The 27,863-nt window shown below is 43.9% G+C and overlaps 2 protein-coding genes and 5 non-coding genes across 8 annotated transcripts in view; all 7 read left to right on the top strand.

Annotated features, from left to right (window-relative positions):
- The window catches only part of mfhas1 (multifunctional ROCO family signaling regulator 1), a 34,448-nt gene extending 16,520 nt beyond the window's left edge, over nucleotides 1-17,928 (top strand). For both annotated transcript variants that reach the window (XM_078271233.1, XM_078271234.1), the window contains exons 8-9: nucleotides 13,657-13,913; nucleotides 15,659-17,928. In XM_078271233.1, the coding sequence (XP_078127359.1) occupies nucleotides 13,657-13,787 (131 nt within the window). In that variant the 3' untranslated portion in view covers nucleotides 13,788-13,913; nucleotides 15,659-17,928. The remainder of the gene's footprint in view (nucleotides 1-13,656; nucleotides 13,914-15,658) is intronic.
- A 2,861-nt stretch (nucleotides 17,929-20,789) lies between these two features.
- rpl17 (ribosomal protein L17) lies at nucleotides 20,790-27,477 on the top strand. The gene is made up of 7 exons (XM_078271778.1): nucleotides 20,790-20,833; nucleotides 21,426-21,475; nucleotides 21,658-21,698; nucleotides 24,016-24,150; nucleotides 25,016-25,114; nucleotides 25,899-26,090; nucleotides 27,396-27,477. Exons 2-7 carry the CDS (start codon nucleotides 21,436-21,438, stop codon nucleotides 27,441-27,443), a joined length of 555 nt encoding a protein of 184 aa, XP_078127904.1. The 5' UTR covers nucleotides 20,790-20,833; nucleotides 21,426-21,435; the 3' UTR covers nucleotides 27,444-27,477.
- On the top strand, nucleotides 21,520-21,588 carry LOC144531934 (small nucleolar RNA SNORD58). The gene has a single exon (XR_013503278.1). It is a non-coding gene; the product is annotated as a small nucleolar RNA SNORD58 (small nucleolar RNA).
- Nucleotides 23,121-23,187, top strand: LOC144531936 (small nucleolar RNA SNORD58). The gene has a single exon (XR_013503280.1). It is a non-coding gene; the product is annotated as a small nucleolar RNA SNORD58 (small nucleolar RNA).
- LOC144531935 (small nucleolar RNA SNORD58) lies at nucleotides 24,883-24,946 on the top strand. Its single transcript, XR_013503279.1, has one exon. It is a non-coding gene; the product is annotated as a small nucleolar RNA SNORD58 (small nucleolar RNA).
- Nucleotides 25,190-25,256, top strand: LOC144531937 (small nucleolar RNA SNORD58). The gene has a single exon (XR_013503281.1). It is a non-coding gene; the product is annotated as a small nucleolar RNA SNORD58 (small nucleolar RNA).
- Nucleotides 27,262-27,328, top strand: LOC144531938 (small nucleolar RNA SNORD58). The gene has a single exon (XR_013503282.1). It is a non-coding gene; the product is annotated as a small nucleolar RNA SNORD58 (small nucleolar RNA).
- Nucleotides 27,478-27,863: the final 386 nt, after the last annotated feature.

Here is a 27,863-nt window from a genome sequence, read left to right on the forward strand (position 1 = left end):
TCTTGTTTTGATAAGAACAGATAAGAAGAGATTAAATCCAGCATTTTCTTTTACTTTTGCATGAAAAAAGACTTTAATAACTACAACACAGTGTGTTTGTTTCCTATCTGTTTCCAGTCTTTATGCTAAGCTAAGCTAGCCAGCAGTTGGCTGTAGAGTCCTGATTGCCTGTTGACTCTCTGCAGAGTCCTGATTGATTGTTGTCTCCCCCAGCCCTCTGTGGTCACTTCCTGTGTGCAGAGTGGCTGTCGAGGCACTCAGGGTTTTTTCAGAGCTTTTATTGTGGCGATCTGATGTGATTACACTGGAACTATAATCTATTATACATTTTATATATATATATGGAGCTGGAGCTCAGGAAGCTTTCTGTGGACTTGGATGTCGTTGTAAGTGTTGTCTTGTCCTGATTTTACCGTTTTACCGTCCTGACCAGACGCCATTTCACAGCGTTAAATGGAACGTCATATTCCATTTATATATTTAGGAGCTCCAGAGGTGATATGATTCAGGTGTATAAGCTTGTGCAGGGGAATATATGATGTAACAGTTGAGCCTATCTTTCAGTTTTGGAGCAATAGGCAATCCTTCCAGAAAAATGCAGAGTTTTTTTGTGATCGTTACGGGCTAAAATCCTTGATTATGCGACACGTTTTCTTAAAAAACTGCGATGGTATATGCGGTTTCATCGTGGCTTACCTCAATTATAACTTATCTCCTTGTAGTTGTACTACAGCACTTTTAAAAAATAAGTTTGGAGACACTACCTTATTTAATCATTAAATGAATAGCTAGTTTTGTGTCTGTGTTGTAGTTTGTAGACGGCCCCTAAACAAGTCGGGTCTGACTGACTGCCGTCTCACCGCCAGCTGCTCATAGAGACTAATGTTATGTCTCCAGGTCGCAGGACGGCTCGTTTTGATGAAGACGAGTTTGTAGCTCTTTGTTAACCTTACTACGTTTAGGATAGATGCGTCGTTTGTGATTTAATAACATTTCGCTATAGAGAATTGATCCCAGAAGTTCGAATCTGTGAATATCTTTCTAATTCTGCTTACATTTATAAGCTGACCCCAGGGGGGCTCCGTAGCATTGAGTTATGAGATCGCATAACCGCGTTTTTCTGAATAGGTACGAGACACGAGGGAATTCTTTAAAACTTTACCCTAGAACATGTCTGTCTGAAAAGAGAGAGAATTGTTTCGAGCTTCCAGAAGAAGTTGTTGAAGTGCGTCCCATTCTGCAACCAGCATTTGTCGCAAGTCAGCCAACGTGGTCGTGTTGGTCACTCTGGCACCAACAGCACGCCCAAGCTGATCCCACAAGTGTTCAATGGGGTTGAGGTCAGGACTGCTGGTTGAAGAATGGGATGCCATCTCCCAGCAGTGTGTGACCAGGCTGGTGACCAGCATGAGGAGGAGGTGCCAGGCTGTTGTGGCTGTGTTTGGTTCTTCCACACGCTACTGAGGCTCCTGTTTGTGAAATGAATCAATTGCCAATATGTCTTGTTTCTTCAAACTTCAATCATCCAATCCACCAAACACCAAACGAGTCAATGGCAGAATAAGCTGTTTGGCATTGGCAGAGAAGATTGTTCATGGGCGCAACCCACATCCTCAGCGCTGCTGCTCATCCCACAAATGCATGTTCCTTACATATGGGGCACCATTTGAAAGGGAACTAAACAGGCTTTCCAACAGTATAAGATGTATTGCCAAAAAGCATTGTTACCACAGAGAAATAATCTACCTTACTTTTTGTGCTAAGTTTATATCAACTCTCTGGCACCACGCAGTTCAAAGTACGTATTACAGCTACGGTAGCCTTCACGCTTCAAGAAGCCGGTCTCTTGATCTTATCAGTCTTAAAGCCATTAGCAGCGTTAGCAGCAGCTGAGAGTTTATCATGAGACAGAGAAAACGTGAAAGGTGGAGCAGTATGTCCTGTATGTCCCTTATACACACACACACACACACACACACACACACACACACACACACACACACTAAGGTGGAGCAGTATGTCCTGTATGTCCCTTATACACACACACACACACACACACACACACACACACACACACACACACACTAAGGTGGAGCAGTATGTCCTGTATGTCCCTTATACACACACACACACACACACACACACACTAAGGTGGAGCAGTATGTCCTGTATGTCCCTTATACACACACACACGCACACACACACACACACACACACACTAAGGTGGAGCAGTATGTCCTGTATGTCCCTTATACACACACACACACACACACACACACACACACACACACACACACACACACACACACTAAGGTGGAGCAGTATGTCCTGTATGTCTCTTACCAGCTAATGTATTTCTAGATGGAGCATGAATATGGAGCGTCTACCTCAGTTCATGCTAACGTAAATGTTACATTTCAAGCCAATAGGAATATTTGGAATTGATGGTGGAGGTAAATATTCATGAAAAAGGACACGTTTGTGAACGGGCAACACAGATTTAGGTAATGAACAACTAAACACGTTACACACTGGGCCTTTAAATGTAACTTTGTGGAGAAAACTTTGAAAGATTATAACTGAAAGAATAAAACATAAAAATATAAATAAAAGATCCTCTGTCTGCAGCTGTAAGATAAAGACGTTTTTACGTGTTTTTAAATGTTTAAAAGTGCACGTTGGCGTGTGAAGAATGTGCAGCAGATAACTCGGCCGGATGGGATGAAATAGTTTGGGTGAGATAAGAGCAGTGGAGTGCAGTGAATCGTTTTATAGCTGCACTCCGTCTGATAAGAGAGAGGAACTCAGGAAATACTGTAGTTTTTATCTGAAGAAGGAAAACATCTGGACGGGTCTCCGGCTGCAGCTGTTGCAGGGCCGTAGCTTTGCTTTGGCAAAGACTAGTGACAAAGACCATTTCCTGTGTCTAAAATCAGAATCAGAATCAGTTTTTTTGGCCAAGTATACTCACATACACAAGGAATTAGACCTTGGTAGGTGTTAACTCTCTATACAATCAACAAATAGACATGTAGTAAACATTAGGTAGACAAATAGTAAAATAGACACATACTGGACAACAATATACATAGAGGCACATATCAGCATGATATACAAAAATACAAATATACAAATAAGACATAATATCAAGTAGTACACATGGAGTGGGATGTAAAGTGCAAAAAGTAATAGTGCAAAGTAGTGTGCAAGATGCATGTTGGAAACATATATTTACTGGTAAGAAGTAGAGCTGGATCCTAATATCTAATAAATCAGGGATGCACCGAATCCAGGATTCGGCTTCTGATTGGGCTGAATATTGGGCTTTTTGACGGGGTTGGGTTTCTGCTGAACCCTACGCTGTCACTCCGCGCTACGCTGGTCAACGTGACGACGGCGCCGTTGATTACGGGAAGGTGTTGACGTAGGTGGAGCTTCAATGCAGCAGGCTGAGAGGAAGTGGAAATGGAACTGGTGAGCAGAAAAAGTGTTGTTTGGCAGTACTTTCAACACGCACACAGACACACACACACACAGACACACACAGCTATGTGTTTGGCCTTGTATGGACATGATATTTATGGCTCCACAGAGTCGAGCAGACTAAACACTAGTGTACTGTGTGTGTGTGTGTGTGTGTGTGTGTGTGTGTGTGTGTGTGTAAAGTTGCAGCACTTTCTCTCTCTCTCTGTGGATCTTTTTCTCTCCCTGCTGCTCGACCGGCTCCTCTTAATCCACTTCCAGGATTAAAGTGGGATTACAGCCAGTAACAGCCTCACACACACACACACACACACACACAGACAGCACAGCTTCTTTAACAACAAGAGGAAGTAGATCAGATCTCGGGCGTCTCTCTCACTTCCTGTAGTTTACCTGAAGCCAACTATTTAACATTTTTTTCGGAAACATCTGTAATATAAAACAGAATAATTCTGTAAATGTACAGTTTTATTCATTGTCGTTTGAGATTAAAAACAGCAGAGGAGAAAAGTACCGTTAGTGTTTCTGTTATTTAGTCCACCCTAAAACAGTTCCAACCCAAACTGAACATCATATATGAAGTTATATATTGTAGTTTGGGTCAGTCCATCCTGTTGAAATACGCCTCGGTAGACAGGAAGTGACATCATGATGATGAACACAGAGAAAAAGAGTCTGAGACGTGTTGGAAACTGTTCCCTCAGTCACTCATTCATTCACTACTCTCTCTGTGTGTGTGTGTGTGTGTGTGTGTGTGTGTGTGTGTGTGTGTGTGTGTCGGGGAGTAATCCTGTTACTTCTCCTGCAGTCAGCTGATCTGTTCTGTCTCCGACACACCTACACAGGAAGCACGTACACGTGGTGACATCATCGGGCGCTGGAGTCCGCTGTGATGTCACAGATTGGGCAAACAAACGGGTTTGGTCATGTTGCGACTCGTTGAGGGAAAAGAAATGTGTGTCACAAAAAGATTAGGAGATTAGGACTGGAACGGGTCGGTTCATATCACTGTATGTTTTGTATGTATGGAGACACACACACATACACACACACACACACACACACACACACACATGCATACATACATATAGACACACACACACACACACACACAGAAACATGATGATGATGATCTGGGAGACGGGAAGTGTGGAGTCATGTTGAGATGAACCAACTCTGAGTCAGCGACCGCTTAGTCATCATGCATACTTCATTATAATTCATGCTTTCCAGTTATTATCAGGATTAGATAACAACACACTGCAGAGCTTACAGTTTGAACACATACTGTAGAAAGAAATAAAGAAAGTGAGTTAAAGCGTAATTAAGTTAAAGGTCCTATGACATGCTGCTTTTTGGATGCTTTTATATAGACCTTAGTGGTCCCCTAATACTGTATCTGAAGTCTCTTTTATATAGACCTTAGTGGTCCCCTAATACTGTATCTGAAGTCTCTTTATATAGGCCTTAGTGGTCCTCTAATACTGTATCTGAAGTCTCTTTTATATAGACCTTAGTGGTCCCCTAATACTGTATCTGAAGTCTCTTTTATATAGGCCTTAGTGGTCCCTAATACTGTATCTGAAGTCTCTTTATATAGACCTTAGTGGTCCCCCTAATACTGTATCTGAAGTCTCTTTATATAGACCTTAGTGGTCCCCTAATACTGTATCTGAAGTCTCTTTATATAGACCTTAGTGGTCCCCTAATACTGTATCTGAAGTCTCTTTTATATAGACCTTAGTGGTCCCCTAATACTGTATCTGAAGTCTCTTTTATATAGGCCTTAGTGGTCCCTAATACTGTATCTGAAGTCTCTTTATATAGGCCTTAGTGGTCCCTAATACTGTATCTGAAGTCTCTTTTATATAGGCCTTAGTGGTCCCTAATACTGTATCTGAAGTCTCTTTTATATAGGCCTTAGTGGTCCCTAATACTGTATCTGAAGTCTCTTTTATATAGACCTTAGTGGTCCCCTAATACTGTATCTGAAGTCTCTTTATATAGACCTTAGTGGTCCCCTAATACTGTATCTGAAGTCTCTTTATATAGGCCTTAGTGGTCCCCTAATACTGTATCTGAAGTCTCTTTATATAGACCTTAGTGGTCCCCTAATACTGTATTAGTATTGTATTAGATGTTAGCTAACGTCAACGTTAGGTAGCCCCTAGCTAATGTCAACGTTAGCTAAAGTCAACGTTAGGTAGCCGCTAGCTAATGTCAACGTTAGCTAACGTCAACGTTAGCTAGCCTAACCTGAACCCTGCCAACGGCACCATTTTTAGCTAGCCAGCTTTGACGGTGTGCCAAATGTCATTATTTTTATCATCAGGGCGCACAAAACTGCTGTACATAAACGTAACTAAACCGAATTTCACTCAATCACAGTTTATTTGGATGATGACATGCGTGACTTTGCCTGGATGCTACCAACTCGTGAGTCATGACTTGAAGTCGTAACTTACGGGCTAAAAATTGTGTCTGGAACGCAGCAGAAGCTCTGAAACGTAAGGCACTACAGCTTCTGAAAGACAGTCAAGTCGGTGTGAAAGATTCAGGACTGGATGCATGCACGTATACAACATCAGCACAGTCCAGCACAGGCAGAAAGGGGTTAGCAAACATCTCCTTCTGGTGTTGAAAGAAAAGCACGTTTTAAAAAAAATAAAAACCCAATGTCAAGTCAAGTCAAATCAAGTGGGTTTTATTGTCATTTCAACCATATACGCTGCATATAGTGAAACTAACATTTCACCGTATGTCACGTTATTTTTAATCTGTTGATACGTGTTCACGGGGACGTTTTTCTCGTTTTTTTACGTGGTGGCCAGCACGAAAATGTGATGTAATGTGTTTCAATGGGAAGCATATTTCGTGGTCACAGCACGGAAATGGTAGGGAGTAGTATAAAAAGCAGAAAATCCGCGTAGGGAGGTAAATCGGGGGGGCTGATGGGTCAAACTACACAAGGCTTTCACCTGGGAGACCGGGGATCGTGTCCCGTGTGTGGCGTTTTGCTTTCCCGTAGTCTTCCTAATCACAACCGTCCCGTTATTGTCGCGCGTCCCCCGCGGCCGTCTCCCGGCATATGAGGCGTCCTTTTCCCGTAGGGTATTTCGTGCTGGCCACCACGTAAAAAACGAGAAAAACGTCCCTGTGAACACGTATCAATAGATTAAAAATAACGTGACATTGACACCAACTGCTGTGAGACTGGGTTGCCGTGGTCGCCTCAAGTGGTGTTACACATTTAAAATATATGATAACGACATTATATACAAACGACATTTGAGCTACATTTAGTGCACACACATTATAGACTACATAAAGTGCAGTTACTACTTAAAGTAAAGCATTTAAGAAAGACAAGGGACAGAACAGCCAACACAAAGACAGGGCACACGTAGACTGGTAACTGATTGAGGTAGGATAGAGTTTTAGCAGCGTTTGTTTGAAGTTGTATTCTTTCACCAGTTTACAGATACAGTATGAATCTTTCTGTGCAGAAATAATCCTCTCCTGTGACGGCGCCTGGACTCAGACCTTGAGAGTAACATGTATTTACGGTACTGCCGAGTCGTATTATTAGTGCACGGTTAGGGTTAGGGTTAGGTTGGCGGTGCTGCGGCTGTGAATTGGAGGCCTGCTGAGTGAGCGAGTTATTTCAGGAGCGTTTCCTCTGCCGGCCGGGGGAAGTAGGCCACACATTCCTGAGGATCTGTTTGTCACACAGGATCATTGGGCTCTTCACTGACACAGGATCAGTGTGATCTTCCGTGTTTCATGGTGTATATCTGACAGTTATTCACTGACGGAGGCCAAAGTCTCTGAGCTTCTTTCTGCTCCGGTTCACACATCCGGCTTTTCTCTCTCCGTCTGTCTGTCTGCAGAGATGGCATCAGGCCGCTCTGCTGCAGAGAGATGTAGAGGCTGGAGTCTTCCAGCTGTGAGGCCATTAGGGCTGCCCTCTCTGAGTCCATTAACCCACTAATCAGCTGTAGAGATCAGACACACACACACACACACACACACACACACACACACACACACACACACACAGCTGATCGGCTGTGTGTTGATGATGTAAGAGGATGAACAGACTGACTGTTGTCTTTTTGTGTGTGTGTGTGTGTGTGTGTGTTTTCACACTGGACACGCTGTGTGTCTGCTGCATGGAGCTCTGCAACCCATGTAAACTTCTTTAGACACCTTTTTAAATCCTTTAAACTCTTAACTTTCTTTGAACGTGTTGAAAAGCAGCGTCTCGGCGTGCATGTGTGCGTCGTGAACCTGAGCCGATGACTATTTGCAGAGCAGATCTAGTTTCTGTTTGGAAAGTCACACAGTCTCACATCTGTTGCTGCTGTCAAGTTTTAAACTGTGAGAGGGAAACAGACTGGAGCACATTCAGCAAAAGAGTACACATGGGTTAGGGAAATCTGAAAATCCCCCTGCAGCCCTGGATGACTTTCACATTAAAACCTTGTTTTGTCAGAGCACCTCCACCTCAATAATACCCAGTTATTTGATTTGAGTTATTTTATTATCTCTGCAGATTTAGACAGATTGCAGCAGCAGAAATCCAATCCTATCAATGGTGACCTGCCAGATCGATGCCAAATAACTCTTCTAGTTTATGATCTCAGTGTGACCCAGATTAACAGCCATCGGGATTGTTTTATAGGATCGCAGTTAAAGCAGGAACACCTGGGGGGGGGGGGGATGTCCGACTGAATGTTTGCTTTCTGCTAAACCTACAAGATAAGAAGCAGGTTTGTTAATGAGGAATAGATCTGTCTCCAGCAGCACTTAACCCATGAAACCATTACGGTTATTGATCCTTTCTGCTCTCTCTGCATGTCTGCAGCAGATACAGTCTGAAATACAGACAGACAGAGAGCTCAACAGTGTGGTTACGGAAGTAAAAACTCTGTTGATGTTCTCCATAAGAATTTATATTATCAGCCATAGGGCCTATCTTGCACCCAGCGCAGCACAAAGCCCGACGCAAGTGTCTTTGCTAGTTTAAGACCGTCCAGCGTCCACGCCGTTTAAATAGCAAATGCACCTGCGCCCATCTGTGGCCCATGGGCGTGCTGGTCTTACAGGGAGGTGTGTTCAGGTGCATTCTGGGCGTGCTGGTCTTACAGGGAGGTGTGTTCAGGTGCATTCTGGGCGTGCTGGTCTTACAGGGAGGTGTGTTCAGGTGCATTCTGGGCGTGCTGGTCTTACAGGGAGGTGTGTTCAGGTGCATTCTGGGCGTGCTGGTCTTACAGGGAGGTGTGTTCAGGTGCATTCTGGGCGTGCTGGTCTTACAGGGAGGTGTGTTCAGGTGCATTCTGGGCGTGCTGGTCTTACAGGGAGGTGTGTTCAGGTGCATTCTGGGCGTGCTGGTCTTACAGAGAGGTTTGTTCAGGTGCATTCTGGGCGTGCTGGTCTTACAGGGAGGTGTGTTCAGGTGCATTCTGGGCGTGCTGGTCTTACAGGGAGGTGTGTTCAGGTGCATTCTGGGCGTGCTGGTCTTACAGGGAGGTGTGTTCAGGTGCATTCTGGGCGTGCTGGTCTTACAGGGAGGTGTGTTCAGGTGCATTCTGGGTGTATTGCTATCTTGAGGCAGTGGGAAGTGATGGCACCATTGACCAACAAAAACCTGGTCTAAAGTCAATAACGCAGCATTTCATTGTTATTTTAACAGAGCATTAGTAAAATGCTCCTAGGCTCGTGCACAGCGCGCGCACACTATGCTTGTTACACACACAGGGACACACAACAGCACACACACACACACACACAGCAGCACACACACATGCAGAAGATTACAAATAACAATATTACGGTGCAAATCCTCCATCATAACAGCAATGCTCCAAGGTCCAAACGCGCCTGGCTTTTAAAGGGAATGGGAGATGATCTCTGATTGGTTGATTGCATGTTACGCCCAAAACACACCTCTGATTAATGAAGACACTAAGGACACGCCCTAAACACACCTGCACCAGGCGCTTCACGCCGTGACCTCAGATCGTTAAAATATGGCCCACAGAGACAAAGAAACACACAACTGTTTGGATCGTTTCCAGTTTCTAAAATGGGAGGATTTTACTTTTAATACTTTAACTAAATTTCCCTGATAATACTTTCAGACTTTTACTGAAGTAACATTTCCACTGCAGGACTTGTAACTTGTAACAGAGTATTATTACAGTGTGATATTAGTACTTTTACTGCAGTAAAGGATCTGAGTACTTCTTCCACTCCAAGCTGCATTAAGGCCCGAAAACCTCCACCAAACAGGACGCGGTGTCTTGTATTTTGAGGACTAAACTACTACTTTCACTTACGATTTTGAATGCAGCACTTTCACTTTATTTTTTTTAGACTGAACATTTCTCCCACTGCTGGAATCCAGATGTGTTATTCATGAGTGGAAGCAGCTGACTCGTACATCCAGCTGTGTGTCCTTGAATTAGGCCAAAGCCTGAGACTGTGCGACCCAAAATAACCTGACATCAGGGAGCAGGAATGTGTCTGCAGGTAGAGAGCAATCAGTCACATTCCTGCTCCGCTCGCCTCGTCCCCCCCCCCCCCCCCCCGACATCTGAAGGCCGTTCGCCCGCAGCCATAAAAGGAAAGAGACACACGAGAAGTCTTCCTGTCTGCAGGAGACTCGGAAAAAGTCTCGCTGCTCCATTCACAAACCGTTTCCACACAGATCACACTCTTCCTGCTCTGTTGGGAGCGTCCGACGGAAAGACTTTGAGGATTGTCTGGCCGCGGTCCAACCAGGCTACAGGCAAAACATTCATACTTTAAAGCTGCAACTACTGATTGTCTTCATGGTGGATTATTGTGTGGATGAATGGATTAGTTGTTGGGTCTCTAAAATGTCAGAATGCTATAAAATTGAATAAAACACCCAAAATTCAATGAAAGTTATTTATTTTACCTGCGAAGAACGTTCTATTGGTTCTCTACAACGTAAATACATACATGCATGTTATTTCTGGGTACTTTGGTTGAAAAAAACCCATATTTCTGATTAAAAAAAAACTTAAACCGGTCAAATTTGACCCGAGAACAACACAAGGGTTAAAGAGAGTGCAGGACTATCAGGGTGTGTGTCCCGTCTTCTTCCTCCCTGCGTCTGCTCTCGCTCCGGCTGCTTAAATATTTACAATCTTCATCCTAAAATAGAACCGCGTGAAGCTGTAAATCCTGCAGAGACAGAGAGAGGCTGAAGCCGAGTCCGTTAACCGTCCCACACACAACAAAAGATCATATGAGAGCTGGAAGCAGCTTAGTCTAATCCATAAACCTGCTGCTACTCATGATGCACTGGGCCTCCACACTACCCAGCCATAAACCTGCTGCTACCCATGATGCACTGGGCCTCCACCCTACCCAGCCATAAACCTGCTGCTACTCATGATGCACTGGGCCTCCACACTACCCAGCCATAAACCTGCTGCTACCCATGATGCACTGGGCCTCCACCCCACCCAGCCATAAACCTGCTGCTACCCATGATGCGCTGGGCCCGCAGTCCACCCAGCTGTCGGTACCCGATCTGTGCTGCCTGCACGATCTGTTATGCGCATACGCAGATGATAGTCCTGTTTACGACACTGCACGATCTGTTCCACGCTTGCGCACCTTTGCACCGCGAGAATTTCATACATTTCACCGCGCTCGCAAAGGGGAGTGTGGAGGAAACTGAAGGTCTGCAGAGACAGAAAGACTCAGACTTCATTCCACATGTAACCAAAATTGGTGTCTGTTCATGTAACATGTAACAACTCCTTCATTATTTAGGATTGGCAACCACGTAAATACCTCGAAATGCATAGCGTAAGCTACATTTAAACACATCACAACACCCCCACACTACACGTCACAAAAAGAACAATATCACCAAGGAGTAGTACACAGACGTCTATGTGGTTTTGCATCAGTGACGATAAGTACTTAATTTAAATATCTTTATAAAACAGACCCACAGTGAACTGTGTAATGATTACATAACAACATACAATAACATAAAATGTAGCCCACAAAAATATTATTCCTGCGGTACAAAGGTGCGCACGCGTGGAACAGATCGTGCAGTGTCGGAAACAGGGTTATCATCTGCGTATGCGCATAACGGATCGTACAGGCAGCACAGATCGCGTACGGACACCAGCCATAAACCTGCTGCTACCCATGATGCACTGGGCCCGCAGTCAAAATGTTTGAGGGGTGTATATGTCCTGGATGGGAAGATGTTTTGGGAGGTGTATACGTCCTAAAGGGACAGATGTTTGGGGGGTGTATACGTCCTGGAAGGGCAGATATTTGGGGGGTGTATACGTCCTGGAGAGGCAGATGTTTGGGGGTGTATACGTCCTAGAGGGGAAGATGTTTGGGGGGTGTATACGTCCTGGAAGGGCAGATATTTGGGGGGTGTATACGTCCTGGAGAGGCAGATGTTGGGGGGTGTATACGTCCTAGAGGGGAAGATGTTTGGGGGGTGTATACGTCCTAAAGGGACAGATGTTTGGGGGTGTATACGTCCTAGAGGGGCAAATGTTGGGGGGGATGTATACGTCCTGGAGAGGCAGATTTGGAGGGTGTATACGTCCTAGAGGGGAAGATGTTTGGGGGGTGTATACGTCCTAAAGGGACAGATGTTTGGGGGTGTATACGTCCTGGAGGGACAGATGTTTGGGGGGGGTGTATACGTCCTAGAGGGGCAAATGTTGGGGGGGTGTATACGTCCTAAAGGGACAAATGTTTGGGGGGGTGTATACGTCCTAGAGGGGCAAATGTTTGGGGGGTGTATACGTCCTGGAGAGGCAAATGTTGGTGGTGTATACGTCCTGGAGAGGCAGATATTTGGGGGGTATAGTTTTGTCTCTGGGTGTGACGGGCCTGCAGTGATTTTGGATCAGATATGTCTCTGTGAGAGTGGCAGATTAATCCGTCTTCATCTGATGAAGCCTGGGGAATGTGTGGAAGTGAAGGGTTAGCTTTCACTCGCTCATATTTAAATCTTTATTAATATCTCAGTGAAAACATGAACTCAGCGGGGACACGCACGGGAACAATGCTCGGAAACAGAAACCATCACACAGCTGTTGGTCCTGTTCCGGCATCAGTATTTATGGATTTTACATCATGTTTGTTGACTCATTGTCCCTTTTATCTGTGTATTAACAGTAGTACACTCTAACAGTGTTTCTCAAATGCGTGTCCCCCTAGGGGTACTCTGGAGGACTGCAGGGGGTACGTGTCCCCCTAGGGGTACTCTGGAGGACTGCAGGGGGTACGTGTCCCCCTAAGAGTACTCTGGAGGACTGCAGGGGGTACGTGTCCCCCTAGGGGTACTTTGGAGGACTTCAGGGGGTATGTGTCCTCCTAGGGGTACTCTGGAGGACTGCAGGGGGTACGTGGCCCCCTAGGGGTACTCTGGAGGACTGCAGGGGGTACGTGTCCCCCTAGGGGTACTCTGGAGGACTGCAGGGGGTACGTGGTGGTACAAGGCTGTAGTACCAGACCAGTGTACCTCTTTATATAGACTAGACTTTTTATTCTACCAAAAATGTGACATTTCTGTCCCGTTCTTTGGATCTATTGTTGCCTTCCTTCTTTCTACTACTGTCTTTTTTTCAAGGTTTCTTTGTTGCTGTTTTTGATTATTTTGTTGTTGTTTGTTGTTTGATTGTTTTTCGTGCTGGTTAGGGGTCACATGGCTTAAAGAAACTGTTCAAAGGAAGAACATCTCAACAACAGCTTGAGAACCAGTGGTCTAAGAAATATCTGTGTTTCAACATGTAATATTATAATAGACAATGTGCAAAACATCAACTCATAACTCGCTGTTTCTTAAAATATAAAGTAATTCTTAAAAAACACAAACACACTATACATACATATTTATATTATACTTAATACTATAATAAAACCTATACTTATTATTGTCTCCTTCAGTCTGTATTTGATTATTAACATAAGGAGTCCTGTGTTTTAAACTCAGAGACTTGGCGCCCTCTGCTGGACATGAGCGGGAAATATTCCTTTATTTCTTTAAATATATATTCTGTTAAATCTTGAGACTTAAAACGTGTGTGTGTGTATGTGTGTATGTGTGTGTGTGTGTGTGTGTGTGTGTGTGTGTGTGTGTGTGTGTTCCAGGTGAGCTGCTGAGCCAGCCGCGGCCTGAGGGTCTGACGGAGATCGTCTGTCCCAGGAACGGCTCGGAGCGCGTCGACGTGGCGCTGGTTTACCCGCCGACGCCCGCCGTGCTGAGCCCCGGCCTCAAGTGATCTTCAGCCTCCGCCTCGCCCCCGCTGCACCCCCCACCCCCCACCCCACCACATCCAACGGCCTGCTTCACGTCTCCCAAAAGCCCAAAAACTCTGAACTGAACATGAAGGATCACTGCCTCGTCTGTACGTATCTGTCCTCAGTTTGTTTTTATCTTGACAGAAATACTTTCTACTTTCACACACAGAGACACACACACACACACACACACACACACAGAGACACACACAGAGACACACACACACACACACACACACACAGAGACACAGACACACACACACACACACACACACACACACAGAGACACACACCGAGACACACACAGAGACACACACACACACACAGACACACACACACACACACACACACAGTGAGACACACACAGACACACAGACACACACAGACACACACACACACAGAGACACACACACAGAGACACACACACACACACACACACACACACACACACACACACACACACACACACACACACAGACACACACACACACACACACACACAGACACACACACACACACACACACACAGAGACACACACAGAGACACACAGACACACACACACACAGAGACACAGACACACACACACACACACACACAGAGACACACACACACACACACAGACACACACACACACACACACACACACACACACACACACACACACACACACACACACAGAGACACACACACAGAGACACACACACACACAGATATTATAGAATATAATAAACCGTCAACATTTTTCACTACTTTCACTGAATTTGGGTGTTTGGTTAATTTTATACATTTGAAAAAACAAATTGGTAAAAGAACGTTGAAAAAAAATGGACAAAAATGTAAAAAAAAAAAGCTTCCAAAAAGCCGTACACAAACCTGGAAAAATGTGAAAAACAAAGAGCAAAGAAAAAAGCAACAACTGTCAAAAAAAAATAATTACATTTTGACTCAGAAAAAACACAAAGCTGCACGATGGACTGAAGAGCTCGATGGTGTTTTAAGCCCCCAACGTCGTCTTCCAGGCACCTAACGCTAACCCTAACCCTAACCTTAACCCATAGACATATATATAATGGACCACCAGACCCCGTGTCTCTGGACGGAGACCAGTGAAGGACATTAGAAGCTCTTTCCCGGTGATGGCTGAGCGTTACTGAGCAGCCTCCAACTGAGCTTGAAGACGTAGATGTGACGTGAGCAACCTGTCTGAAAGTTGGAAGTCTTCTGGTAGCTGTGCCAAGAGAAATCTCAATCATTCCCAATCTAGCAGAGACGGAGAGCGTAGGTATATGTAAGGAGATAACATAGACACAGGCTCATTATTGATCACTAAAATGATAGTTAACATTAGTCATTACACTTAAACAGCTGATGGAAGTCCAAACTGCCTGAGAGCTTCTCCTGTACTATACGGTAACTCCTCTACTATGAGACAGGAAGTCTCGTGGTTATGACCCAATCGTTAGCCTATTGTTATAAAAACGTCTGCTACGGAGCCATAACGTGAGCTACAAGGTAATGGAGCCTTTTATACATTGTCGTGTTTCTTTAGAAATAAACAACGGACAAATAGAGTCTTTAAACGCTTCAGATGTAAAGGTATTCTCTGTCAAAGTGACGTCAGAATGAATGGGAGTCAATGGGATGCTAACGGGATGCTAACGGGATGCTAACGGGAGGTGATGGCTTGGTAGCATCAACATGGCTCCATAGGAGCTACGGGTTCTGAAGAGAGGTTTACCCCCTTGACCCTAACTTTAACCTAACCCTAGTGTCTTCCAGGCAGCGCTTACCTACTTACCTTCCAGGTAGAATAAAAGATGACCTGTCCCTAAATGTGTCCTTGTGTTGCAGGTTGTTGATCCGTCTGTGATGACATCAGACAGTATTTAAGGATCTGGATGAGTCTCTCAGTCTCTGGACATCAGTGGCTCTCTTTAATCATTTCTACACACTACAGACGTCTGTCTAACGCTGAGGACCGTGTTGCATCGTGGGCTGGATCTCTCTGAAGGTTTCACGGGACGGAAATATCCTGCGATGTGTTCGAGTGTTCGAGTGTCTGTGTGGATCAGACACTGATGCAGCAAAAACATGAAGATATGTTGAGTCTATGTGCAAGAAGAGAGAGGGAGAGAGAGAGAGAGGGAGGGAGAGGGAGAGGGAGGGAGAGGGAGAGAGAGGGAGAGGGAGAGGGAGAGGAACTGCAGCGATTTACACGTGGAAAGATTCCTCCAGCAAAATGAAATGAAAGCAGCAGCTGGGTGTTTAAAGTTTAAAGGGTAACTTCGTTTTTTTTGCAACCTAATGTTCCTATGTTTTTGTGTCTAAGTGACTGATGGTTACAACCCCCTCCTATTTATAAAAACAAAAGATTTTGTTGCTTTTTTTTTAACGTTTTTGTTGCGTTTTCAAGGTTTTTGTTGCCTTTCGACATCCGTGAAATTGCTTTCGCTAATCCTCACCAGACTCCATGTAAATAATCAGGACTTTTATCATCGTAAAACACACGTCATTCAAAGAGGACAGAAACTAAATAAAACTATCAAAATCCATCTTGGTTCATCTTTCCACTGTTCCAACAATCACCACTCTGGTTTGGTTGAAATAAACCCTTAATTCACCCATTTACATGTGGAGATATGCTGGCTCTATACACGCTAAAAGTCCTGATTATTTACATGGAGTCTGGTGGAGATATGCTGGCTCTATACACGCTAAAAGTCCTGATTATTTACATGGAGTCTGGTGGAGATATGCTGGCTCTATACACGCTAAAAGTCCTGATTATTTACATGGAGTCTGGTGGAGATATGCTGGCTCTATACACGCTAAAAGTCCTGATTATTTACATGGAGTCTGGTGGGTTTGGTGATGGTGATTTCAGGGCTGTCTCATGTTAAACTAAAAGGATCTTCCTCTTTAACTAAAAGGTCTATCTCTGTAGGGATCCTTTCATAATGTTGTCAGACACTTAGAATAATAATCTGAGTCTGTCAGCAGCAACAACAGAACTCTTAGTGGACGCTAAGTGTAAGTTTAACGTTACATTACAGCTTGTTTACTGTCTTTTTTTTGAAAAAATACAAACATGAATCCAACATATTAATAGCAAATATAAATCCCCACTGCTTACTGGCCTATAGGTAAGGGAGTCACTAAGGTAGCCATCCACAGATACAGTTAAGGATTCACTCTACCACATGTATGTGTAACATTAAAACAATGCCAACAATTATTAGGCTTTTTACTGTAATAGCTTAGTATTCTATGCAAAAAAAAGGTATGTATAAAGGCTTTAAGCCACCCTACACGTTATTGTAGGCTCAGTTTAATATGCTTAACTTCATTTTAGACAATATACTGTAGGTGGTAGGGGGTCCCTGCGCTCTCTCTTTCACATAAGGGGTCCTTGGCTTACAAAACGTTGAAGACCCCTGACTTAGACACAAAAACACGGGGACATAAAGTTGGAAAATGTTGGAAATAAAATGAATTCATCCTTTAATGCCTGGGAGAAAAATCCCTCTTCTCTGTACAGAAGTTTGGTTCAGCAGCGTGAGATGTAACGTTGGAGCCGAGGAGAGTTCAGACAGATGTGTACAGATGTGTATCAGAGCGTGTGACTGTAAAAACATCAGGTCATTCTTTCACTTCACATTCATTTCTGGAGGCGGCCTCTAGCTCACCCAGTATGAGCGAGCGCCCCATGCAAGCTGAGTCCTTTGCAGCGGCTGTCGGTACGCGATCTGTGCTGCGTGCACGATCTGAATGTGCATAACGTATCGTGCACGCAGCACAGATTGGGTACCGACGGGGGCCCGGGTTCGAGTCCGACCTGCTGCCCTTTGCTGCGTGTCATCCCCCATCTCTCTCCCACCTTTCCTGTCCATCCACTGTCACTCTGAAATAAAGGGAAAAAAGCCCCCAAAAAAATAATGAAAAAAATAATTTCTGGATGTTTTTCACTGCGAGATGTAAATAATATCTTTATTTTTGTATGTTTTCATTATTTCCAGTGCAATGTGGTGCATGAGTCTGTGTGGGCGTGACACACGGGGTTTTATACGTAACGTCTCACGGTTCAACATGAAATACCAAATAAACCAAAAACTGCTTTAGTACCTCAGAACTCTGGCTCCTTCTTTAGTTTACAGGATGAGAGGGAAACTAAGGTCCCATGACATGGTGCTCTTTGGATGCTTTTATATAGACCTTAGTGGTCCCCTAATACTGTATCTGAAGTCTCTTTATATAGACCTTAGTGGTCCCCTAATACTGTATCTGAAGTCTCTTTTATATAGGCCTTAGTGGTCCCCTAATACTGTATCTGAAGTCTCTTTTATATAGACCTTAGTGGTCCCCTAATACTGTATCTGAAGTCTCTTTTATATAGACCTTAGTGGTCCCCTAATACTGTATCTGAAGTCTCTTTATATAGACCTTAGTGGTCCCCTAATACTGGATCTGAAGTCTCTTTATATAGACCTTAGTGGTCCCCTAATACTGGATCTGAAGTCTCTTTATATAGACCTTAGTGGTCCCCTAATACTGTATCTGAAGTCTCTTTTATATAGACCTTAGTGGTCCCCTAATACTGTATCTGAAGTCTCTTTTATATAGACCTTAGTGGTCCCCCTAATACTGTATCTGAAGTCTCTTTTATATAGACCTTAGTGGTCCCCTAATACTGTATCTGAAGTCTCTTTTATATAGACCTTAGTGGTCCCCTAATACTGTATCTGAAGTCTCTTTATATAGACCTTAGTGGTCCCCTAATACTGTATCTGAAGTCTCTTTATATAGACCTTAGTGGTCCCCTAATACTGTATCTGAAGTCTCTTTTATATAGACCTTAGTGGTCCCCTAATACTGTATCTGAAGTCTCTTTATATAGACCTTAGTGGTCCCCTAATACTGTATCTGAAGTCTCTTTTATATAGGCCTTAGTGGTCCCCTAATACTGTATCTGAAGTCTCTTTTATATAGACCTTAGTGGTCCCCTAATACTGTATCTGAAGTCTCTTTTATATAGGCCTTAGTGGTCCCCTAATACTGTATCTGAAGTCTCTTTTATATAGACCTTAGTGGTCCCCTAATACTGTATCTGAAGTCTCTTTTATATAGACCTTAGTGGTCCCCTAATACTGTATCTGAAGTCTCTTTTATATAGACCTTAGTGGTCCTAATACTGTATCTGAAGTCTCTTTTATATAGACCTTAGTGGTCCCTAATACTGTATCTGAAGTCTCTTTTATATAGGCCTTAGTGGTCCCCTAATACTGTATCTGAAGTCTCTTTTATATAGACCTTAGTGGTCCCCTAATACTGTATCTGAAGTCTCTTTTATATAGACCTTAGTGGTCCCCTAATACTGTATCTGAAGTCTCTTTTATATAGGCCTTAGTGGTCCCCTAATACTGTATCTGAAGTCTCTTTATATAGACCTTAGTGGTCCCCTAATACTGTATCTGAAGTCTCTTTATATAGACCTTAGTGGTCCCCTAATACTGTATCTGAAGTCTCTTTTCATATAGACCTTAGTGGTCCCCTAATACTGTATCTGAAGTCTCTTTATATAGACCTTAGTGGTCCCCTAATACTGTATCTGAAGTATCTTTATATAGACCTTAGTGGTCCCCTAATACTGTATCTGAAGTCTCTTTATATAGACCTTAGTGGTCCCCTAATACTGTATCTGAAGTCTCTTTTATATAGACCTTAGTGGTCCCCTAATACTGTATCTGAAGTCTCTTTTATATAGACCTTAGTGGTCCCCTAATACTGTATCTGAAGTCTCTTTTATATAGACCTTAGTGGTCCCCCTAATACTGTATCTGAAGTCTCTTTATATAGACCTTAGTGGTCCCCTAATACTGTATCTGAAGTCTCTTCATATAGACCTTAGTGGTCCCCTAATACTGTATCTGAAGTCTCTTTATATAGACCTTAGTGGTCCCCTAATACTGTATCTGAAGTCTCTTTATATAGACCTTAGTGGTCCCCTAATACTGTATCTGAAGTCTCTTTATATAGACCTTAGTGGTCCCCTAATACTGTATCTGAACATAACAGAGGTAATCTGAGACTATTTGAAAAGTTAAATCAGAAGAACGTTTTGCTAACTTGACACTCTTTTCGACATTATTTTTACACTTTTTCAACATTTTTGTCGGCTTTTTTTCAATGTTTTTTTCAGTTCAATTTCATTTATAGTATCAAATCATAACGAGCGTTATCTCGAGACCCTTCACAGATAGAGCAGGTCTAGACCACACTCTATAAAACTCAATGTTTTCGCCTTTTTTAGTTTTTTAAATCCACTTTTTTCTACATTTAAAAATAAGTTTCTTGCTTTTTTCACTTTTTATCACTGTTTTCTTACTTTTTATCGTTTTTTTTTGACATTTTTTTTCCACTTTAAAAAAATGTATTCACTGTTTTTGTCGTGATTTGTTGTTTTTGAACCTTTTTCTGACTTTTTTGTCACTTTTTCTGATGTCTCTGTCGACTTTTTAAAAAGTTTTTCTTGCTTTTTTTCACGTTTTTGAAGCATTTTTGTCACTTTTTTTAAACCTTCTATCATTTTTTCATTTTCAAATGCTATACAATCTAATAAAATACCCAAATTAACTGAAAGTAGTGAACTGATCATTTATTTTACACTGAAGGACGTTGTAGGGAACCATCCACGTTCATTTTCTTGGGACATTTTGTTGAAAGAAACCCAATTTTTTGATATAGAGACTTTTTGAAAATGGGTCAAATTGGACCCGAAGACACCAGGAGAGTTAAACAAGTACAGTATGTGATAAAACTCTTATTTACTTTCCAGTATTTTGAGTTTGGACTGCAGTAGCCTTTGTAACCGCTAGCTGTCAGTATTACATATTGCCATCATCACAGAAGGTCCCGGATGTTGTCCAGGCGCCTCCTCCGCCTGGCCGGCAGGGGGCGGTAAACCTTCCAAGACGCAGAAAAAGCGGAGCGCTGTCCCCGGAACTTCCTCTTCCTTCCGCGGCCTCAGAGGTAGGAGAACAGTCCCGCATATGAAAACAACAATCTACGTTAAATCTCAACTAAATCTTCACCATCCTGCTTCTTTTACCTACTGCTCTTTGTTAACAACATGTAAACACTTACCGTGATGTTAGATTTCTGCGTTTGGTGGCGGGAATTCAGATTTAATGTCATTTTTGTGAGGGACGCCGGTTTGGTGGCTATCACGTTAGCTTTCCGCCATGTTGGCTCCGTGTGCCGATATAATTGCACCAAACTACTGGGTTTAAACGCTGATTTCTGTACTTGACATATTCCATGTCTTCTACAATGTGAACTAGTGTTTTTGGGTAATTCTCGCGGTATTTGTGGATGTTATTAGTGCCGAAAACTGTTAATTCCGTGTCGATTGTAACTGCACCAAACTACTGTGTAAAAACGCTCGTTTCTGTACTTAATATGTCCCATGTGTTCTGCAATGTTAACTAGTGTTTCTGCTTAATTTTCGAGGTATTTGTGGCTGTTGTTAATGCCGAAAATTTAGCAAACACTAACTTAACGTATTGCTAGGCTTTTTACAGACTTATTTTATATTCATTCTACGTTTTTTCTGATCTTCCAGATATCTGAAAATGGTCCGCTACTCTCTCGACCCCGAGAACCCGACTAAATGTGAGTAACGTGATGTTTTGGGGTCTTGGTAACGCTTAACGTGGTAGCTGAGATGACTTCTTAGGACACCTTTGGATTACTCATGAAAATAACTCATGAAAGATCTGAGCTACCACGTTGTGTTTAAGACGTTTAATGTATAAATCCGATGGATTCTCAAGTGTGCGTTTTATTTTTTGCAGCATGCAAGTCGAGGGGATCCAACCTCCGGGTTCACTTCAAGGTAAGTGGTCTGAAGTTGGCTGAAACGAGCTCTTAAACGGCTATTTCGTTTTTCAACATGGACCATATTTTCCTATGTGAGTGTCTCCCAACATTATGGGAAGGATCCCTACAGAGACTTATTTCAAGACGTTTCTGTTTAACCAGACTTAATTTAAGAAAACACTACTTTTAGCGTGTATAGAGCCAGCATATTCTCACATGTAAATCAGTAAAGTATGTGTTTATTTCAACCAAAACTAGAGTTGTGATGGTTAGAGAAGTGGGGAGACGACCCAAAACGGCTTTTAATAGTTTGATTTTGTTTCTGTCGACTTTGAATGAAGTGTGTTTTACGATGCTAAAATTACTGTTTATTTACATGGAGTCTGGTGGGTTTAGCAAACGCAATTTCATGGATGTTTTTATGTTTGAAAATAGGATCTTCCTCTTTAACTAAAAGGGTCTATCTCTGTAGGGATCCTCTCATAATGTTGTCAGACACTTGGAATAATAATCTGAGTCTGTCAGCGGCAACAACAGGACTTTTGTGAAGGTAAATACAAGCTGGACAACCTGTTAACTTACATTACAGCTTGTTTCTGGCTTGCACTGGACCAATGTCACTGATTGTTGTTCCCATCAGTCCCTTAGAGACAGGAACATAGGGTCCAGGTTGAGAAACAGAAGTTAGCGTTTAAATCTTTTACATTTTAAGTCCTTTGCTGTGATCAGTCTGTTTTATATACACACACACACACACACACATGTGCACGCAGGCAGGCAGGCAAACACACATGTGCACGCACGCAGGCAGACACACATGTGCACGCAGGCAGGCAGACACACATGTGCACGCAGGCAGGCAGGCAGACACACATGTGCACGCAGGCAGGCAGGCAGACACACATGTGCACGCAGGCAGGCAGACACACATGTGCACGCAGGCAGGCAGGCACATGTGCACGCACGCAGGCAGACACACATGTGCACGCAGGCAGGCAGGCACACATGTGCACGCAGGCAGGCAGGCACATGTGCACGCAGGCAGGCACACGTGCACGCACGCAGACACACATGTGCACGCAGGCAGGCAGGCACATGTGCACGCAGGCAGGCACACGTGCACGCACGCAGACACACATGTGCACGCAGGCAGGCAGACACACACAAAGGCAAGCAGACAGACACACAGCTGCAAAAACTGTGCAGTTATTTTTGTTACTCATCAATCGTCTCCTTAAAATCAACTTACTGGTGTCTTTTGGACAGTTTGGAAATCTGGTTTTTAAACCTCCAAACGTCCTAATGCTCGGTTATGTAACCAGAGTCCAGAAAGCTGCTGGCTTAAAGTAAGAACATTGTCAAACGCCTTTTACGCACACACACCATTACATCACATCTCAGGTCCGTTAGTGTAACAGTGTGGCTCACGTGAAGCAGGCTGCAGTGATGATGACTTAGGACACCTTTGAATCAACTGTGAAAATAAAACGTTGAATCTGAGCGATCTGCTCTTCACTGTGAGTCGCGCTGCTCGTTAGGACGAACCGTCCCTGAGCTGAGGGACTTAACTCTTTATAGTTGTGCATAGAATCGATGGCGTAGGGTCCGTCTGCGTCTACGCCGGACCCTACGCCGTAGCCTGACGTGCACCTCTCGAAAAATGTAACTACACGTCGTAGCGACGCACATTGCTCTGTTTACTGTTGCCAAGCAACCAGGGGTAGGCTAGGCACGCCCAGGAGCGCCCACAAGCGAGTGCATGTCGCTGTCTTTGGTAGCTAATGTGACTGTAGTGTTACACTCTACCACACACACTCTCTCTCTCTTCAGGCCACTTGTGTAGGCTACGGCAAAAGCTCTGGGTGGAGCCTCCACAGAGACACACACGGACACATACGCACATAGACACACACAGATGCACATACACATACGCACACAGATGCACAGACACATACGCACATAGAGGCACAGACACATACGCACATAGAGGCACAGACACATACGCACATAGAGGCACAGACACATACGCACATAGAGGCACAGACACATACGCACATAGAGGCACAGACACATACGCACATAGAGGCACAGACACAGACGCACATAGAGGCACACACACAGATGCACATAGAGGCACAGCACGCACATAGAGGCGCACACACACAGATGCACAGACACATAGAGACACACACAGATGCACAGACACATAGAGGCGCACACACACAGATGCACAGACACATAGAGGCGCACACACACAGATGCACACATATGCACAGACATACACACACTCACAGACACACATTTCTGATGTGTATGTTTGTTTTTCTCACCAGAACACCCGTGAGACCGCCCAGGCCATCAAGGGCATGCACATCCGCAAGGCCAACAAGTACCTGCGGGACGTCGTGGTCAAGCACCAGTGCGTTCCCTTCCGTCGCTACAACGGCGGCGTGGGCCGCTGTGCTCAGGTAACGAGAGCGTTAACGAGAAGTTACTGGTCACAGGGTTCCTGCTGGGGCTTGGATGTATTTATAGCAAAATAACTTTGTTTTGATATTAGAGTACAGACGTACTTCACATGACAGGGGACTTTAATCCACAGATTCTCTATTATATGGCTGAAGTATTTGTTTTTTAATAGGTCTCTCTCTCTCTCTCTCTCTCTGTCTGTCTCTCTCTCTCTCTCTCTCACCCTCTCTCTCTCTCTCTCTCTCTCTCTCTCTCTCTCTCTCTCTCTCTCTGTGTGTCTGTCACCCTCTCTCTCTCTCTGTGTGTCTGTCACCCTCTCTCTCTCTCTCTCTCTCTCTCTCTCTCTCTCTCTCTCTCTCTCTCTCTCTCTCTCTCTCTCTCTCTCTCTGTCTGTCACCCTCTCTCTCTCTCTGTCTGTCACCCTCTCTCTCTCTCTCTCTCTCTCTCTCTCTCTCTCTCTCTCTCTCTCTCTCTCTCTCTCTCTCTCTGTGTCTGTCTCTCTCTCTCTCTCTCTCTCTCTCTCTCTCTCTCTCTCTCTCTCTCTCTCTCTCTCTCTCTCTGTGTGTGTGTGCCAATAACAAGGCAAATTCCTTTTCTCATGCTAATAACCCAAGATTCTGTTATCTGGCTGTGAAGTTGGCTTTAAATACATCCTAGTTGGTGTTGAAGTCATATTTACCTTTTGAGAATCCTGGGGGGGGGACGGGAGGGGGGACCCTGTGTTTTAAAGGTTGCTATGATGATCTTAGGACACCTTTGCATTAAAGATGAAACTAATCTTTTAATCTGAGCAGCTTTTGGAGTATAAACTCGCTGCCGTTCACCCCGCAGAAGAACGGTCTTTTAAACTTGATTGTTTTTCAGGCCAAACAGTTCGGCTGGACTCAGGGCCGCTGGCCCAAGAAGAGCGCCGAGTTCCTCCTCCACATGCTCAAGAACGCCGAGAGCAACGCCGAGCTTAAGGTACGCACGCACACACACACCATTACATCACATCTCAGGTCCGTTAGTGTAACGGTGTGGCTCACGTGAAGCAGGCTGCAGTGATGATGACTTAGGACACCTTTGAATCAACTGTGAAAATAAAACGTTGAATCTGAGCGATCTGCTCTTCACTGTGAGTCGCGCTGCTCGTTAGGACGAACCGTCCCTGAGCTGAGGGATGTACGGGGAACTTTGGGGAGGGGTCTGCAGCAGTGGTGTAGTGTACGTCGGTGGTTCTCAAACTTCTTTTCAATAATGTACCCTTTTTTAATTGTTTCTTTAAGCAAAGTACCCCCTAACCAGCGTTATTTTTGGTCTATATAAAGAGCAAGAATACAGCGATAGATTTACTGAACAGCCGTGGACCTGAAAAACATTTAGATGCTGATGAGAAAAGGAGACAAACTGTAAAAAAGATGGAGAAAGATGGTAGAAGGAAGGAAAGAGAGAATAGGTCAATATAGTATCAAACAGTGACATAAGAAGAAAAAAGTGAAAACTTGTAAAAAGTAGAAGGAAGGTAAGATTAGGTCCAAAGGAGACACAAATGTCACACTTTTGGTAGGAAAATTTTACATAAAGAGAAACGATGTTCTGGATAACAGCCTTGTAACTATTAAATATCTCACGTAGCCCTGTTTCAAAACACGTTCTTACATTATTGTTGGGGCTGAACGTGGCGCTGGTTCCTGTTCACGGTTTCTGATTGGTTCCTCTGCGCCCCTGTGTTTCTGATTGGTTCCCCTGCTCCGCTGTGTTTCAGGGTCTGGACGTAGACTCTCTGGTCATCGAGCACATCCAGGTGAACAAGGCCCCAAAGATGAGGAGACGCACATACCGCGCCCACGGCCGCATCAACCCGTATATGAGCTCGCCATGCCACATCGAGATGATCCTCACGGAGAAGGAGCAGATCGTCCCCAAACCAGAGGAGGAGGTGGCCCAGAAGAAGAAGGTCAGAACACGTTTTATATCTTTAGATCCACATGAGAATATTATACAATAAACAGATATTATTGGTGTTCTCAGATCTGCTAAAATACAACAAACTGAGTCTAAAACTAAAATCCTTTCCAATTTTCTGTTATTGAACATTGATTTGAATATAAAGGCAGTGGGTGGTTCCCTACAACGCTCTTTACAAGTAGACTACATCATCAGTTCACTACTTGGAATGTTAAAACGTGACGGGGTGTGACTGGGCTGGTGGTGACGGGGCTGGGGGTGTGACTGGGCTGGTGGTGACGGGGTGTGACTGGGCTGGTGGTGACGGGGTGACTGGGCTGGTGGTGACGGGGCTAGGCGGGTGACGGGCGGGACTGGGCTGGTGGTGACGGGGCTAGACTGGGGGCGGGACTAGGCGGGTGACGGGCGGGACTGGGCTGGTGATGGGCGGGGCTAGGCTGGGGGCGGGACTGGGCTGGGGCGGGACTAGGCAGGTGACGGGGCTGGTGATGGGCGGGACTAGAATAGTGACTTGTTACATGGTTTCCATCTAACATTAAATCTGGGTTTCTGTAGCGATGACTGAAGTATGACCTCATCGGTATGACCTCATCGGTACAGCTGTCAGCTGGGGCAAGATCAGATAAAGAAATGATCAGTTCACTACTTTAACTGCATTTGGGTGTTTGATTCAATTTTTTAGCATTCATAAAAAATAAAAAAAATTAAGTGTTTGAACTAAGTTCAAAAAACTCCAAATGCACAAACTTTTTTTTTTTAAATTTTTTTTACAAACATCGGAAAAGCTTCAGAAACGTCAGAGAAACGCATCGGGAAAGTGACAAAATAAGAAACATTGGAAAAGGTGTCTAGAACTGGCCAATCTTTAAAAAAATCAAAAAATTATGTCTATCGTGATACAAGACTAGATGTTTTTTTTCCAATGTCTTAAAAAAAGTTTTTTTTCAACATTTTGGCCGTTTTTTTTATATTTGTCGCATTTTTTCGTAATTTTTGTAATAGAAGTGGCAAAAAGAATTGGAGGGGAAAAAATTGTCAAAAGGACAACGTGGACGTTTAATCTCCCAAACGCATACACACGATCAGAATACTGAGAACACTTTAATAATCTGTTTATTATATTATATTTAACAGGGTTACTGCATGTTTTCTGTGTGACGCTGCACTGATGACATCTTAGGAGACCTTCAGATGAACCATGAAACTAACCTATTGAACCTGAGCAGCTGATTGGTTGAAACATGCTGACTTCCTGTGTGGGGGCGGGTGTTAACTCTGAGTTTTTGTCCTGCAGGTTTCACAGAAGAAGCTGAAGAAGCAGAAGCTGATGGCTCGGGAATAAAATCTGAAATAAATCTGACTACTTGTTATCACCAGTCCAGTCTCCCTGCTTCTTTATTTCTCTTCCTGTCGTTACCGTCTGACCACTGGTGGCTCGTCACAGTGGATTCTCTAGCAGAGGGCTCTTCTTTTAAGTCAAGGACCCCTTAACTGAGAGAAGGAACGGGGACCCCCGTGTAGGGTGTAAGGCATGGTACCGGCCGGGTTCGGACAGATATGTAGAAATGAATCGGGCTCTGTCACATCAGCACGATGAGGCATTTGTTGTAAAATGCTGCTGCTCCTTTAGGGTTTGTCAGCTTCTAATAAATCAGAAAGCAGTGCACCAAAACATATGAACTAAATCTAATGTATAGCCTATGGCATCATTTAAAGAAGTCTCCCGAAAAGATGTCTGTCTGTCTCGGTCTCTCTCTGTCTT

The sequence above is a fragment of the Sander vitreus genome, chromosome 16 (assembly GCF_031162955.1).
Source record: "Sander vitreus isolate 19-12246 chromosome 16, sanVit1, whole genome shotgun sequence".
In the NCBI taxonomy this organism is placed as follows: Eukaryota; Metazoa; Chordata; class Actinopteri; order Perciformes; family Percidae; genus Sander; species Sander vitreus.

Bases quoted from the DNA above. Each gene is read 5' to 3' on its own strand.
- rpl17 (XM_078271778.1), top strand. From the start codon at position 21,436: ATGGTCCGCTACTCTCTCGACCCCGAGAACCCGACTAAAT. The intron at 24,151-25,015 runs GTAACGAGAGCG...ATTGTTTTTCAG, and splicing joins GCGTGGGCCGCTGTGCTCAG to GCCAAACAGTTCGGCTGGAC. The intron at 26,091-27,395 runs GTCAGAACACGT...TTTGTCCTGCAG, and splicing joins AGGTGGCCCAGAAGAAGAAG to GTTTCACAGAAGAAGCTGAA.